Genomic DNA, 17,552 nt, shown 5'->3' with positions numbered 1-17,552 from the left:
GAATGTTTCTAATGCAGTTCCTGTATTTTGCAGCTGTGGTCTAAAAATGACTTTTAACCCCAATGTCTAGTTTCGGGAATCCAGACAAAGAGGTGGGAGAGCTCTTGGATCTAGTCAAGCTCCCCCGCCTGCTCATAGCCGCTCCACACTCACTTTAGCCCTCTGACACTACATTCCAGTTTAAAACTCTCACACATCTCACTGCGCATGCGCCTGTAATGTGCGAGATGAGCTGCGATGTTCCCACTAGCTTCCAATAGTCTTGCACACATTTCTGGCACATGGTGGTGAGCTTTCGAGCCGTCGTGGAAGCACAGGCCAGTGCTGAAATAACAGGCACACCACGCATGCGCAAGAGTGTTAATACACATGTACCACCAGGATGCAGGATTGTAAACCACACACCCACACTCACATGCTGCTGTGTGTCCCCTCTGGCAGGATCCTGGTGGTAGATTTCCTTTAAACTAGAGTGTAGTGACGTAAGACTAGGGGCAGTACAGAGCAGGTGGCAGGGGGAGCTTGACTGGATCCAAGAGCTCTCTTACCTCCTTGACTGGATACCTGAAACTAGGCATGTAAGTTAGCTGTAACTAACGTACTACATTGGAAACATTCAGGCACCTGTATACTTTCTATAAGGTACCGTCTAAGGTTTATTTAGTTGGTTGGAGTTGACTGGTTCCCTTTAAGTTACACTTTGTCCTATGTAGTGTATAAATCTGTAATCTTTATTTCCCCTTCTTAATTCCAGGATGAGTTTGACCCTTTCAAGAACGCTGCATCATCTAGAAGAAACCGACGGTAGATGTTATTGCCCCCTTTAAGGCCGTCATCACATTGTACAGTAACGAGAGGCGCCGGGGGATCATCCCGTGTTGTTAGCAGTTGCCCTTTTCACTCCACTATGCACTATTAGGGTGAAGGCGCGTTGCCTTGACACGTATTGATCTTATGTCTTTAGACTTCCATGTCATCGCCTGCCCATAGCCGTCTAGTACAGTCTCCGCTATGGTATCGGATTGTACTAATCTGCTGGTGGGATTGTCGATTATCGGGTTTCAAATATGAACCATGAGATTAGTTGTTTTTTTTTTACTTAACTGTTGATGTTACCTTATATTTACTATACGCCTGTTGTGCCTTATGCATTTATCACCCTTTAAACAGTTTTGCACATCCCTCTCTACCCTCCAGATTCTGTATTCCCAATCTTTCTGTAATTTTCAGGAGGAAGAGAATGTCTGGAAGCTACTAGATATATGCAGTGTCCTGAAAATGGCCACTACTGACAGCACCTGATAATTGACAACCACCTATAAAACTACTGACAGCACCTGATAATTGACAACCACCTGTAAAACTAGTGACCGCACCAGATAATTGACAACGACCATCACTAATACTAGCTGTAAAATTGATAGTTGACAACAGCCAGGACTGATACAAGATGCTGATAAATGACAGCTACCTACAATGAAAACAATAGTTGACAACCAAAATTGACAGCCAAAATTTATACCTGAGCTTATAGCTTACAAATGTCAAGACTGATACCAGAACTCATAGCTTACAACAACCAAGACTGATACCAGAACTCATAACTTACAAAGGCTAAGACTGATACCAGAACTCATAGCTTACAACAACCAAGACTGATACCAGAACTCATAACTTACAAAGGCAAAGACTGATACCAGAACTCATAGCTTACAACAACCAAGACTGATACCAGAACTCATAACTTACAAAGGCCAAGACTGATACCAGAACTCGTGGCTTACAATGGCAAAGACTGATACCAGAACTCATAGCTTACAACAACCAAGACTGATACCAGAACTCATAGCTTACAAAGGCCAAGACTGATACCAGAACTCATAGCTTACAACAACTAAGACTAATACCAGAACTCATAGCTTACAAAGGCCAAGACTGATACCAGAACTCATAACTTACAAAGGCCAAGACTGATACCAGAACTCATAGCTTACAAAGGCCAAGACTGATACCAGAACTCATAGCTTACAAAGGCCAAGACTGATACCAGAACCCATAGCTTACAACAACTAAGACTGATACCAGAACCCATAACTTACAACAACTAAGACTGATACCGGAACTCATAGCTTACAATAGCTAAGACTGATACCAGAACTCATAGCTTACAACAACCAAGACTGATACTAGAACTCATAACTTACAACAACTAAGACTAATACCAGAACTCATAGCTTACAACAACCAAGACTGATACCAGAACTCATAGCTTACAACAACCAAGACTGATACCAGAACTCATAACTTACAAAGGCCAAGACTGATACCAGAACTCGTAGCTTACAAAGGCAAAGACTGATACCAGAACTCATAGCTTACAACAACCAAGACTGATACCAGAACTCATAACTTACAAAGGCCAAGACTGATACCAGAACTCATAGCTTACAAAGGCCAAGACTGATACCAGAACTCATAGCTTACAAAGGCCAAGACTGATACCAGAACTCATAGCTTACAACAACTAAGACTAATACCAGAACTCATAGCTTACAACAACCAAGACTGATACCAGAACCCATAACTTACAACAACTAAGACTGATACCGGAACTCATAGCTTACAATAGCTAAGACTGATACCGGAACTCATAGCTTACAATAGCTAAGACTGATACCAGAACTCATAGCTTACAACAACCAAGACTGATACCAGAACTCATAACTTACAACAACTAAGACTAATACCAGAACTCATAGCTTACAATAGCTAAGACTGATACCAGAACTCATAGCTTACAATAGCTAAGACTGATACCAGAACTCATAGCTTACATTAGCCAAGACTGATGGTAACTGAAGATGCTGTTGTAGGACTGACAACTGACAAAAAAGAAACAACACTCGTAATACCATAGAACTGATAATTGACACAAGGCACGGCTCATAATGCTTGTAGAACAATAGCTAGCAACACGCACTATAAAAGTCATCATAACCAGGACCCATAATAGCTGTAATCCTGATAATTGACAGCAACCAGGACACATAATAGTTGTAGAACTGATTATTGATTAAAACAAGACTGATAAAAGCTTTGGGACAATATCAGCTGTTGACTGAGCTATGACAACCACCAGGACTCAACTGCTGAGAAACTAATAGTTGACATTAGTCAATACTGATAATAGCTGTGGAACTGACAACTGACAAAAACAATACTGGAAATAGCTGTAGAAAGATAGTTGACAACATCCAGACCACATAATTGCTGTAAAACTGATAGCTGACTACATCCAGTACTGGGAACATTCATAGAAGGGATTATTGTCCACAGTCAAGTGTCCTAGAGGGACCTGATGATGGACAACGGCCAAGGCTCTTAGTAGTTGATGAATCGATAGTTTAGATCTGATAATTGACAAATCTTATAGTAGCTGAGGTAAATGATAGTTTAAAACAGATGTATAACTGATAATTGACTTCGGACATGCCCCATAGTATGTAAAAGAATTGACAATAGCCAGGACTCCTAGTAGGTGAGAATCATTACCAAAGAACTGTGTCAATGCTGACAAAACCTCTTGCAAAAAAAAAACAGAATTTGCTTATATTTTAGCCCCCACCCAAAAATAAGCTGATCGTAGCTTGCTGCTAGAATTCCCAGTTGTACGTTTCCCTACGGCTCCTCCGCAGGCCAATTAAGGTGTTACACAATTTCTAGTCAAATACATAGACTGTCTATGTAATGTATGAACATGCCAAGATCTCCAGAGAGAGTGGTGCCCCACTTTTTTCATAATTTCATCTCCCTCGCCTCAGACTGACGTATGGGAATGTGCATAGACTAAATTTAATCATCAGTCATTCAGAAGATTATTAACAGAAATATAACAGTCACTATGGTCTCAGCTTCCTAATTGACATTACTTAAAGGAAAACTCCACCTAAGCAAAGATGCTTCACATTCTTCTTCTGTATAACAACCAGCTCCAGACTGGCAGCTCATTAGCGCGGACAATTGATAATTTGGCGCACAAACCCTATGGAGGTCATTGGTATTCTTATACACATCATCAAAGACTCGTCACCGTGTTGATGACTGTTGTGTAGCAACCCGAAAGACGTGTATGTGGAACCCTCACTATAGTATTCTTTTAATTAGTATTAAAGGCCCTTCGTCATAAGATGACAACCCCTTTAATGAGAAAATATCTTTAAAATCTCAGTAAATATGCATAATTCACTATTGAAATAAAATTTGTATTTTTTACTTCAGATGTCATTGATGTGATTGGGGGAAGGGGGACTCCATTCGCTGGCTCTTTGCTGCTCTGTACTGAAGTCCTGATCTAAGCGTCTGTTCATGGTGTATTTGGGGAGGCTGATGTGACAGATCATGGCGACCTGTTCTGAATTAATTTAGTTTTTTTCTATTTTGGATGGTTATATGTGTAAAATCCTATAAGGGATCCTTTTGTAATATTGTCTTAAATCCCTGATAATTAAAGGGGTGGTTAATCCAGTTATAGATAACATGATCGGTACGGCGCTACAATACTAAGAGAGCAGCCGTTTAATTTTATGTCTTTGACTACCCCGTTAACCTAAATGAGTCTACCCCCGTAATTTTGGGGGTTATTCGTATTCAAATAAATATTGGTTATCGATATACCAAAAAGCTTTTACCTCATTTGTGAGAGAAATAAATACCTACATTGACCATTACATATCAGAAATCTGCCTTTCAAATGTAAAAACAGGACTATATTGTGTCCCTACAGAGATGTGACTCCACTGGATTCAGCCATTTTGTAGGCCTGGTTACTATAGTAACCTTTCAGATACCTCATGACACAGTGGTGGTCTATAGTACTGTACACTTCATACCGATCCGTCTATTCTGTCACATAAATGGATATCGTACACATAATAGTAACGTTATGAAGCGGCGCCGAGTGTGCGGAGCTTTATTTTCCTGAACAAACGCCAAGTAAATGTGCAATGTATTCCCTGTGTCAGTGTAATGGAGGAGACTGCAGAGACCTCTGATACCTGACTCATACACTGGGCTCTGGAAATGCCGATACACAGGATTGTGTTTTGTTCTGTCGATTTTATGCGTTGCCCTTTTTGTTTTACTCTTGGTGGTCCCGCTGTTCATTAATTGCAGGACTTCTATTATGGAGGTAATGTGGGGAACGGGTGAAGGCGAAATCTACATTGTTTTTCTTAATAAAGATTTGTTTTATTGTTTTTCCATATTGGTGTTTTTATATGTTTCTGTCTACTACATAAATAGTACTAAATACACACAAAATATTCCAAAAATCTAAAAAAAAAACTTTCCAATTTTTAGTTGAATATTACAACATATTGGGGTATATTTATCAGGGCCCCCTGTGCCACGTCAGTAGAGGCCCTGAAATAGCCTATTGCTAGCCATTGCGATTATTTAGCCCAATCTGCCACCTTTACGCCATTGAAAAGTCACGTAAACACTGCGCGAACGCTGCGCAAGATATCATACATATGATAAATATGCCCCACAATCTATTTATATGTATGTATGAATATATATGTTCTGTGTATGCTGGGTTTCGGTAGGAGCACTATTTGTCATGTATAACTACAAGTTGTAGGTGGGGGTCTAGTGAGTGTATACGGTATATGGCTGCTTCATCTATAAATCCTCATAGCGCCAGTCTTATTCAAACAAAATAAAAATATCAGTAAAAGGTGAAGCCATTAATATAATATAAGGTCACTCCCCTCTCGCCAATCCCTGATCACTTTGGGCCAGACACAATCTCAATCCCTGCTGTGTTCCATTTTTTGTTGTAGAGAATGATGGCTCTGTATGGTGGTAGGTTGCACATTTACCTCAGAAATTATACCTGAGCCTGTAGATCCTGCACTCCTGTAGGTTAGTGAGGCTGGCATCCCTTCTGATCCCATAAATTCTGGATTGGTGATAAATCCAGTAGAAGGGTGTAGTCTGGAGGAGATATGTTTGTTTTTCGCTGGAAGCCACAACCATAAGAGGAGAAAATTGTTGTCACAGTATATCACACTTGCACTTATCACTAAGCTGTTAGTGTCCCTGTATCACTACTGGGATGACCAACTTCCCAATGACATGACCCTATATGCTCAGTGGCCTCTACTGTCTGAGAACATCTTGCTTGAAGCCTCACAATGGCAAGCTCCTGTGGATCAATTTTTTAGCTGTCACCTTGGTCATAATGTGAACAGCATGATAAGGAGGACTGTTTAATTGGCAATTCGTACTAAACCTGCTAATTTATTGGACGGTTCATGTGTTAACACCTGTTGTGTCTTTTGCCCTTATACTCCACAGAAAGTTGTGCAAAAAGTAATGAAATATTGAAATTTGGACATGTGCATTCGCAAGTTTAGAGAAGGTCAAATTAAAACTTTGAAGGTTAGAGTTCAGTGTAGGTTCTAACTGAAATTTCAGCGACAAGCCGAATATCGCTACCTGACTTGTATATGGCAATATTTCCGTTAACATAGTGGCCCTATAACTTTTTATTTGTTAGTTATATTGCAGAATGCCAATCATTTATCACTGCTCCCAATTTGTCTCCAGATGTACTGACCCGAGTGACCGGCTGTCATTGTGCTATGTAATGGATATCCGTCTACTGAACCTCCTATTCGAAAATAGAAAAGTCAACAATATCCTCATTCCGAGTCCTGGATCATTTCCCATTACTGTTCTATGCCTGCTGTACCCAACCATGTCTGATCCATCCCTCCTCAAATTCAATTACACCATATGTTACCTCAGTTCACCCACAAGATATCTCACATACACAGTAGCTTACAGTGAGCTGAGGAGTAAACTAATCTGTATGTGTGGAGCTCCTGCTCATTTATGATAGAGACAAAGGATGTCAAGTGTAGAATTTCAAACTTCATAGAAAGTTTCTAAACATTGTGAACTTTCTTAAAGTAACCGTTTGTTACTTTAGAGTTCTAAAGCTGCTGCTCCTACGTGTTACCCCCTTTTATTGGAGGGGTTTAATCAATGGGGATGAACAGGCTACCTTACCCCCAATATGTAAATTTAAAGGGAACGTGTCAGCAGAAATTGACCTAATGAACCACTACCAGTATGTTGCGGAGCACCTGAACACCTCTCCGGTGTGGGGGCATCGTCCAGAAAATCAGCTTTAAACCCTTAAAGGGAACCTGTCACTAGGGACCTCATTTTCACTAAAGACAGGTAGCAAAAGCCCATTACAGCTGAATTGCAAATCTGCCTTTCTGTCTTCTCCAAGCATTTGCCTCACAATATAATTGTGTGTTATAACTTACCTTGCATCCTGACTGAATCCTCTGTGTAGTCCCAGGGGTTGGGCTTTGGTTTTGATACATTTCAAACAACAACATGTGACTTGCTTGTGCTGCAGACTCCTCAGCTCCCAGCCCCACCCTTGTGCTCTTGTACACAGGGGACCGACATTCGGAACAAGATGAGGACGCCCAAGCTCCGCCATATTTTAAATGCCACCGGCATCGGATGGATTAATACCCATGATCGGTGCTAGCACTGGCCGCAGGTATTAGCGGTGGGTGTTTGCTGTAATATGCAGCAAACCCCACCTATGTATGAAGAGGACTCAGTCCTTGAAGTGGAAACCATTCGCGCAAAAAAATTGTACAATTTAAAAAGGCACAAGTGACACATCTGTTTAAATAATTCCAAGGGAATAAGCCACAGCCACTTTCCTAGAAAGAAAAAATCAAAATGGCATTTACCAAAAATTGTTCAAATCAATCTTTAATAAGCCATACACCACAGAAACCACTGAAAATTATCCACAGGCTGACACCATTTTTGCAAAATTCACTTGGCACATGCCCACCTCATAGATTCTTAGGAGAAGCTGACAGAAATGATCCTTGCTCCAACTTCACATGTGAAGTTGTGTGGAAGCATCATGGGATTGATAGCATAACCTAAAGAAATTGAAATTTGATATGATTTTCTCTCATATCTATATACAGTACATAGCCATCAAGTAAGAGTTGCAGGGATGGAAACTAGAGTCATTGTTTTGTAATTTTTTTGTTATTTTAGTCCATTTAGTGCTGCTTCTGTATGCCTTCTGGGAGTTTGGAGCAATGTGTCAACAACTAAAAAAAACAGCTGGTATTTACAAAATGGACATTCCCTTTAAATTAAAATATAGTTTTGAGTTCTGGAACTTTTGAATATATGCATAGATGCCATATTCTATAATAATAACGAAAAGCTGTCAATCTTCTGGGTGGTTTTCAAGCCAACAAAATAAAACCCGAAATTCCTCACAAATAATTAGTCATTTTCGAAAACCCTATTCAGTTTTACTTATAAACTGCTCTGAGCTATACAGAGAACTTTTCTTTTCTTCCCACATCAATGTCATCCAAAACAAGAAGAGTCGTCCAACTCCATAATTAGAGAAGCAGATATCTGCAATGGCTTTCAGAAATAATAGATTTTACATTTCTTAATTGAGTTGGAGGGGCTGCAGCTCGTACCAATATTGTGACGGCCTACACACCATAATTTGTATAGTCACCTACCCGTTCCTTTGTACATTTTGAGCAGTAGCCATATTCAAAGTCCTCAGATGCTGGTTCACAATGAAAGGTGAAACCTTAAAGGGGTTGTCCATTTGTGTGTGTAAGTGTAGGGGGCAGGATATTAGGTAATTTTCCAATATACATCTATCAAAAGTAATGCTCCGCTTTCTTGATATGTAAAGTCAGGACTAGTAAGCTGCCTACAGCTTTTACTTAGAGCAGGCAAAGGGAGTTGTGGAGCAGTTTAGTGCAGACAGCCAGGAGAACAGTGTGAGGGCACGGCCTCAGAAGCTACAAGATGGACGACATATTTGTGGTTTTTGCTTCTCATCAGTACAGAGCGGTCAGTTAGATCAGTGGTTTTCTATGTAGGTCAAGATGGCACTGTGCCCATGTGGAGGAAAGGCTATCCACCCATCTAGTAATCTCAGTTTAGATAGGGGTGAAGAGACCGCAGCTCTAATTCCTCAGGCCCTTTAACTCTCAGGATTGCTATTGGTTTTCACCAGTTATAAACTGATGACACAAGTCGCCCATCTCCGCGGCCAGAACTGCGTCATTCACCGCTAAAAGCCGTATGAAATCTGACAATGGACATCTGGTCATACATCACATGGAGATTGGCTTGTCACATTGAAGGCTCCGTCATCATCATCAGTCAACACTCGTAACATCCCGCCCGGTGATTGAAATGATTCAATTCCTTTATTCAAAGCAGCATTTAAGAAATTGCATTTTGTTGATGGACTATTTCAATTAATTCAGACTGAGATATGGCTGCTCCCATCTCCTGGCAGGAAGAGCGATGGCCCTATATGTGCGGATGGCACTGCAGCCTTCCACCATATACATCCGTAACCGCGGTATCTGGAATATTCATCTTCTAGACAGACATCCATGAATCACGAGGCCCTTGTATTTTTCACTATGTATGAAATTTGCCAATACGGCCACATTACTGCAATTGGAGCCCTAGCCTGAGTCCTAATTTATTTAGCTTAGAGCAAAGGATAGGAACCTTCCAGTCATTGAATTACACATGATGCACGGCCTTAAGGGAGGGCAGGACTCATTATCATTGTATGCCTAGAGTCGTGCTCCTCCCTCCAGGCCCTGCACCACGTAGAATTCAATGAATCAGCTGTGACTGGAGTGTTCCTTTAATGGGCTTATGAAGAAATAGTAGAGCAGTTAACACCTGTGGCCGGTGCAGAGGCATTTAAAAGCGCCACGTAGGCAACGCCATAATGGCTCATATTGACTCTCCCCATGTAATCGGTAAACATCAATCCGTAACCGTTACAGCCTGAAGTCTCCAGGACCTGTCATTTATATAGATCTGTAACAATGTGCCGATGGCAGATTGTTACAAATGGATAGCAACACTGCTAACTCATAGTATTGCAGTATAATGTAAGAATGATCAGCGCCACTGAGGTTAAATTACCCCAGGGGGGCTTAATAGCAGTAAAAAATGTTTTAGAAAAGTAAAACAAAAGCAACCTAAACAACCCACAAGGGTTAAATTACTCTAGGGAAGGGGGGGGGGGGCTTAATAGCAGTAAAAAATATTTTAGAAAAGTAAAAAAAAAAAAAAAAAACACCTAAAAGTTCAAATCACCCCCTTTCCTTAGAACTCATATAATGATAAATTTTAAAATTCATAAACATGTTCGATATCACCAAAATCCAAAAACAGTTATTTCTGGCATTGAAAATGGCCCTCAAATGCCCAAATGACCATTTTGCAACACACAAAAATTTTTATAAAAAGTGATTAATAGGTCGTATAATCCCCAAAATGGTAGGAATAATAATGGCAAAACATTACAGCTTTTATTGGTTCATACACTGTGGCATGAAAAAGTAATTAGCCTTAGAAAATGACTAAACAAAGACAATTTTTGTTTTTGCATAAGGATAAAAAATCCTTACAAGAAAAAGGCGCAAATGCCTATTTTCGTCAATTTCCCGACATTTGGAATTTTTTTCCCGCTTCCCAGTGTATGACATGAAATATTAAATACCATCACTAGGAAGTACAATTTGATACACAGAAAACAAGTTTCATACAGCTCTGTACACGGAAAAATAAAAAAGTAATGGATTTTAAAGAAAGGAAACGTAAAAAAGAAAAAGGGCATTGGTAGGAGGGGGTTAAAAGTTATAGCCATTTCACTGGTGGAAATCGGTGAGATGGAGGAACAATATAAGGATAGTTGTTCACCTGATTTTAGCAGTTTTCAAAAATATGGAGATCACTTAGAATCCCCGGTAGAAGTTACCCTAAGCTTAGCTGGTTTGATGACACAATGGAGCACATTTACTAAGAGCAGTGCAAACTTCACTAAATGCAGTTTGCCTGTGTATAATGCAGGGGGCGCCAGATTCAGGATTTTTGGTGCACATTCTTCATGAATCTGGCCCTTCCATGCACTGCCCCGACAGAGTGCACCAACTTTTTTTTTGGTGCACCTTTAACATAGGGGGTGCGACACAATTGTGTCAGACTTTCCATGATAAATCTGGCGCACGGTCCGACTGAGCACCAGGACGCCCCCTAATTTGTGTTGCATGATAACTAGTGCAGCTGGGGTCACGTGTGACACATTTGTGGTGCAGACACTTCTTAAATACCCGTGCAAGCAGTTTGCACCTAAAAGAAGGTGCAGAAGTCTGACTGAAAACTGGTGCAAAGCCCTAAGTACATGTGCCCCAATGAGTCCACACCAGATGCGTATTACACATGCAGTAAATGGAGCAGAAATAATGCGGAGTTGGTTATGGATCGGTGTTGGAACAGTAAGATTCAAATAGTCAGACCTCAGGCCTTTACTATCCATTCATCCTGAATGGGGCCACCGACATCTACTCTTGTCCATTCCCTCATTCCACTGTTTCTGTGCACTCCCTTACGTAACCTTTATACGTGTGTCTTAAAGGGAACCTACATTTTCACAAATACATCTAGTGACAGTTTCCCATAGAGCCCTATTAACTAAATGCCACCCTTCTTTCAGCTAAAAATTGTTTGCCTCACATCCCATAAATCAACTTACCTGGCATCAAAGGGGGATTGCCCTGCTCGGCCAGCCCACCTACTCCTCCCCATGCCTTATACCTCTTCTCAGCATTTAGCACCTAATGTTATGTGACCAGGGTCATCTAAGGTCCTTTTCCCAGTGACATTTACAAGGTCTACCCCATGTATGTATCTGATCACATGAAATCACAGCAGTCTCTACTGACTTCAACTCCTCCCCATTTTCCACAGAGGCTGCTGTGATTTCATGTGATCAGATACATACATGGGTGTTGGTTTTGCAAATAAAACAGGACCTTAGATGACATCACCTTGGTCACATGATATTAAGTGCCCGATTATGCAACAGAGTTCTCTCTCCAGGTGCATCGCGGGATGAGGGCAATGTTTTTTAATCATAGTTTTTAATGAAGTCTTTATTTTTGGTGGGTTACCGTATATACTCGAGTATAAGCCACATTTTTAAGCACAAAATATGTGCTGAAAAACCATAACTCGGCTTACATTCGAGTCAAGAAGAAAAACAAAAGGTGTGCTCACTTTCCGACGCCCCCCACCAGGTCCTCTTCTGTCCATCGCGGCATCAGCTCCGCGTCGGAGCGTGGTCCGTCGCAGACACCATGACACTGGCCGCTCGTTGACATTCTAATGTGTGCGCGGGCATTGGCACACACTATGATGTCACCATGTGTCTGCAACGGACTGCGCACCGACACGGAGCCGATGCCGGGGCCGCGATGCATAGAAGAGAAGGGGGGTGTCGGAAGGTGAGTACACTTTTAGTTTTCTTTTCCTACAGGCATTATATTGGGGGTAGGGGTTGCAGGCTATATACTACTGGGGGCTGGCTGGCTATATACTACTGGGGGCTGGCTGGCTATATACTGGAGGGCTGTGACCAGTGCAATTCCTAGCCTCGGCTTATACTTGAGTCAATAGGTTTTTCCAGTTTTTTGTGTTACGATTAGGGGCCTCAGCTTATACTCGAGTATATACTGTAATTTAAATGGAAGATTCTCTTTAAAGGACTCCAAAGGATGATTCATTTCAGGAGCAGATGAATCTTTACCTTAAGCTGAAAAAAGCTTCAGGCTTGTTGTGTGCGCTAAGGAGACATTTATACATTGCTTCAGGTTCATCTTCTAGAAATTACATTTAAGTCTCTCTTTCCCCAGTAGAAATCTGATGATTGAAAGTGCAGTCAAAGAAAATCTGACTAGACTATTACTTCCCCAGTCAGGCGAACTATCTACGTGCCTAGGGCTCAACTATAATATAGCGGATGAAGCAATCGTGTCTCGTGTCTATTGTCTTTAAAATCAATTATATTTAATGAAATGAAGGGATTCATGAAAAGTTCAATATAGGATTAGACTCGAAAACCAGGATCGGATCAATCACCTGCTGCAAAATGTCTTCTCAGTAGAGGGAAAGTTATGAAAACCAATACAGGCAGTCCCCGGGTTACGTACAAGATAGGTTTTGTAGGTTTGTTCTTAAGTTGAATTTGGATGTAAGTCGGAACTGCATATTTTATCATTGTAACTGAAGCCAACTTTTTTTTGATCTCTGTGACAATTGAATTTTAAAAATGTTGGGTTGTCGTAACCAGGAGTAACAATAAAGCTTCATTACAGACGCCTCTGATAACTGTTACAGCTGATTATTGTAGCCTAAGGCTAAAGTACAGTAATTACCTACATCCAGAGGTCCGTTTGTAACTAGGGGTCGTCTATAAGTCGGGTGTTCTTAAGTAGGGGACTGCCTGTATTCTGAATGTAACAATCATTTCCAACTAAAAGAATATATTGACCCAAGTGTCTCTAGGTGGACCCCGACCATCAGGCTGGTTACACAATCCATCTAGAATAAGAAACATTGAGCTAAATGAGCTAACGATTTCGTTTTTGAACCGGTGAAGCAATAAACAAGAAAAGTCCACAAGACATCAAAACATGTAGGGACTGTTATGTATATGTACTAAACAAGAGCAAATCACTTGGGGATGAATCAGAGTTTTCCCGTTTTTCAAGTCAACCAACTTTTTGGGGGGCAATTATTAATAGTGTTGCAGGGTCCGTCATTGTAATTTTGAGTGCCGCTCCAATCCTTCTTCTTGCGCTCTGCCATACTGTTTGTACTGGGTGAGCACCGCAGAGTGCCGATTCCACTGAATGCCGATTGAGATAATAAACCATCATTGGACTTAAGGTGCCAGTAGTTTAATAATAATTCCTTTATTTCTATAGCACACACAGATGACACAGCGCTGCACAGATCTTGCCATTTCGGTCCCTGTCCCCAATGGGGCTCACAATCTAATCAACCTACCAGTATGTTTTTGGAGTGTGGGAGGAAACCGGAGGACCCGAAGAAAACCCACGCAAACACGGAGAGAACATACAAACTGTTTGCAGATGTTGACCTGGATAGGACTTGAGCCCAAGACCCCAGTGCTGCAAAGCTGTAGTGCTAACCACTGAGCCACCATACTGTGTTCCAAAATTTCCCTGAGGAAATTTTATGTGGGCTTATTATTTTATTCTTTTAATTTGTACCCTCCTACAGGTTTAGGGTCCCAAATCGATCTGTCAGGTCCTCTTTAAAGAATTGGTGCACAACTGAAAAGCTTCTGAACTACCTCCATATTCATGAAGGTGAAATAGAACTTGGTAGAGCAGCTTTTACCTGGTCTAATTATGCCAAACATTGCGCAAAAAACAAGAAAAGCAGAAAACTGTTCGGACTCCTAAGCTGCTCCCAAATTGAGCGACCAAAATAAAAAGTCATGAGTGTTGGAAAAGGAGCATTTTTGTGGCGCCAACACTACATAAATATGGTGTACGAGGTGCAACAAAAAAGAAACATATATATTCTGCCAAAAAAAACTGGATAGCCAATAATAAATGCCCCCCTTTAAGTTTTTGACCAACCACCTGGGATTTGCCCCACATGAGACCTCCAGACTGCAGAACAATGATAGAAACTTGGATTGGGAAACCAGGACCCTAACCCAACTCTGGGTGGACTCTGTCTAGCTGTCCACCTACCCTTTTGAGGGCCTCAGCCAGAAAATAAACTGGAGCCTGGACACATGGGGGCACATTTACTAAGGGTCCGAACAGCGCATTTTCGTCGGGTTTCGTGTTTTGTTTTTTTTTTCGTTTTGCCCCGAGTTTTTGCTGCACGATCGGATCGGATAGTGGCGCATCGACGCCGGCTTGCATGCGACACAAATCGGGGGGGGTGAACGTGGGACAACCCGACTGATTCGGACAAACCGTGGAATTTAAAGAGGCAAATTGTGTCGCAAGATCAAGCACTCATGTGCACCGGGAAGAAGGTGAACTCCGGCGGACCTCAGCGGGGGAAGCGACAGATGCAGGAAATCGGGTGCACAAGCTATGTGAATCGCGGAAGCTCCGAATCCTTGTCGGACAATGCACAGCGGAGATCATGATGGGACGGGTAAGTAAATGTGCCCCAATGTCTGGGACCTTCACATTTCCTGGTCTATGGAGCAGGACAATTCCATAGATCCGTTCAATATCCTCAGGGTTGGACAGAGCATATCCAAGGCTCTGGGACAACCAGTCTATGTGAGCCAAACTACAATAACTCAATACCTCTTTAAGATCGGGGACACAAGTGGTATAAGCTTTGTGTAATGTTCTGCTGAATTGCCACCTCCCCAGCGAATTTCAGCATTTACATTGCAAATGTCTTGTTTAATTCCACAAAGCAGTAAAAGTGAAGCATCCGCCATCCCCGATCCGAGCTTCTTACTGTGCATATTAAGCCTGAACACAATACAGCCCATATATAACACCACTAATTCCTTCATAATGTAGAAGACGTGGAGGGGGAGTGTGTGACCACCCAGGAAACCTCATTACGACTACAATGACTAATCACATGTTGTCAGCCGTGCTAAGCACCGATTCACGTTCTACAGACATAGAAAAGAACTGAATGGTAACATGTAGTCACACCACACAACAAATTATGTTATAGGACCTAAATATATTTAGCTATTAGGTGTATACCATGCGTGTTGTGTGCAGCTGTATGGTCACATCTCTAGACACGCTCCTGACTACTCTCCCGGCATTCGGGATCCCTATTTCTGCATCAGCTCAGAGCATTGATATTATACTGTATGTCCTGTCTATGGCTTTCTCTTATATCATTTCGCTATCCACCAAATTCTGTAGAGTTGAAGAGATTGGGGGAGATTCATTATGGCTTCTGGTGGAGAACCTCATGAATCTCCCTTTCATTGCCATTTTCGTCCGTTTTCCGACAAGGGCGCCAGTGGCGGAAACTATTGTAGAAAACGCCACCAGTTATGAGTTTGCAGCCATATTCACTAAAAGGCTGACGCGTCCTAGTAGATATGCGCGGCGGACCGCCGGCGGGGGGGAATTTTAACATTGGCGTTCAAAACAGTAGTCTTAATGAATTCATTATGCATTATGAATTTAAGGGTAAATTTAAGGACTTGATTGATGGGGGGTCCCACAACTGGGAACGGGAGATTCCAAGTCCCCTGATGTGCCCCAAAAGGGAGCACCTGGACGCATGCTCAACTCGTTCCATTCACTTATATGGTACTTTCAGAATGGACAACCTATAAGCGACTACAAAGTCAATGGATTTGCACCCCATATGGTCTTTCCAACCTCAGTTGTCCAGCAGCTGGACCCTCCACCTATCCTATCACCTATTCCTATTTTGGGTATAGGGCAGTGGTGGCGAACCTCTCTGTGGGCACCCAGGCCTTCACCCCAGCACAGAGATGGCTAGACTGATCTCCTACAGCGGTCCCAGAATGTTCCACGCTCGGCACCATTTTAATGCAACGCTGCCTGGGACTACAGGAGGAGTTTGGAGGTGTGGACATAACTGGATTATCATTAGCATTCTTGCTCCAGACCCCACTATTCTTCAGGGGACCCTGGATAGATGCTATAATAATAATCACTATTTCTACTGTATTGGTGTCCTGAGGATGCCAATACGATTGAAAGTTGTGACAGAGCAAGGAGCAATAAGTTACTACTTAACTTGCCATATTGGCACTTTGCGATATGTAAGTTGGTTTTGGTTGTTGTTTGGGCATCCAGTCTCTGCATGGTTCTGGTATAGCGCATACGTGTATCTCATGGCCCTTTTAAAATACAATCAAAAAGATCAAAAACAGTAGACTCTAGGGTTGAGTGGACCTGAACCCACAATATTTGAGTGCGTGCCAAGCATTGTGGGTTTGGGTCTACGAACCGAGAAGTTTGTCATTTTGGGCTGTCCACTCACCAGTACCACCCATGATCGTTGCTGGCACCGATTGTGGGTGTTAACTCTTTGAATGCTTCTGGCAAAGTAGCGATTTACCCTGGGATCATCGGTCGTTGGGGAGCATTGGGGAAAGTGCACAAGATGCAGGCTTCTAAATATCACTGTCTGCATTTAAAGGGTAACACCAGTGTCACTGGTGGGGTGAAGTGTTCAGATTCAGGTTTGCTAATCCCTAGTAGACACAAAAGTACATTTTTGTATTTTGGGGAATGCGTAAATTTGCCATTTGTCTGAGTATTAGGCGGCGCGGCGGTCCTCTACAAATTGCAGTTATTCTTAGTTAATGACATGAAATTACAGAGAAGAACTTGTGATTCTGCGGCTAATAACATCTGATTTGCTATTAATGTTCACACATAATTGAAATGGCAAAAGCAATTATTAAGGTTCTCAGCAATTATTGCTCATTTGGGAGATAGTGCCAACATGTTCCTGAGCACTGTACATTATTTTAAAGCAGAATCTCAGTATCTCTTCTTCCCCCGCAAACTCATAATGACATCCAACATGTTTTGGAGTTTACTACTGCTCAAAATCTTCTTCACGAGTTTGAGTAT

General features: G+C 41.8%; 1 protein-coding gene across 1 annotated transcript in view; it reads left to right on the top strand.

Annotated features, from left to right (window-relative positions):
* MRE11 (MRE11 homolog, double strand break repair nuclease) overlaps nucleotides 1-4,272 on the top strand; it is a 125,723-nt gene extending 121,451 nt beyond the window's left edge. The window contains exon 20 of the mRNA XM_072134135.1: nucleotides 755-4,272. Within this exon, the coding sequence (XP_071990236.1) occupies nucleotides 755-808 (54 nt within the window). The 3' untranslated portion in view covers nucleotides 809-4,272. The remainder of the gene's footprint in view (nucleotides 1-754) is intronic.
* The last annotated feature ends 13,280 nt before the right edge of the window (nucleotides 4,273-17,552 follow it).

The sequence above is a fragment of the Engystomops pustulosus genome, chromosome 2, assembly GCF_040894005.1.
Source record: "Engystomops pustulosus chromosome 2, aEngPut4.maternal, whole genome shotgun sequence".
Classification (NCBI taxonomy): domain Eukaryota; kingdom Metazoa; phylum Chordata; class Amphibia; order Anura; family Leptodactylidae; genus Engystomops; species Engystomops pustulosus.
The sequence above is the reverse complement of the archived record's forward strand: the minus strand, read 5'-3'. Positions and strand labels throughout refer to the sequence as shown.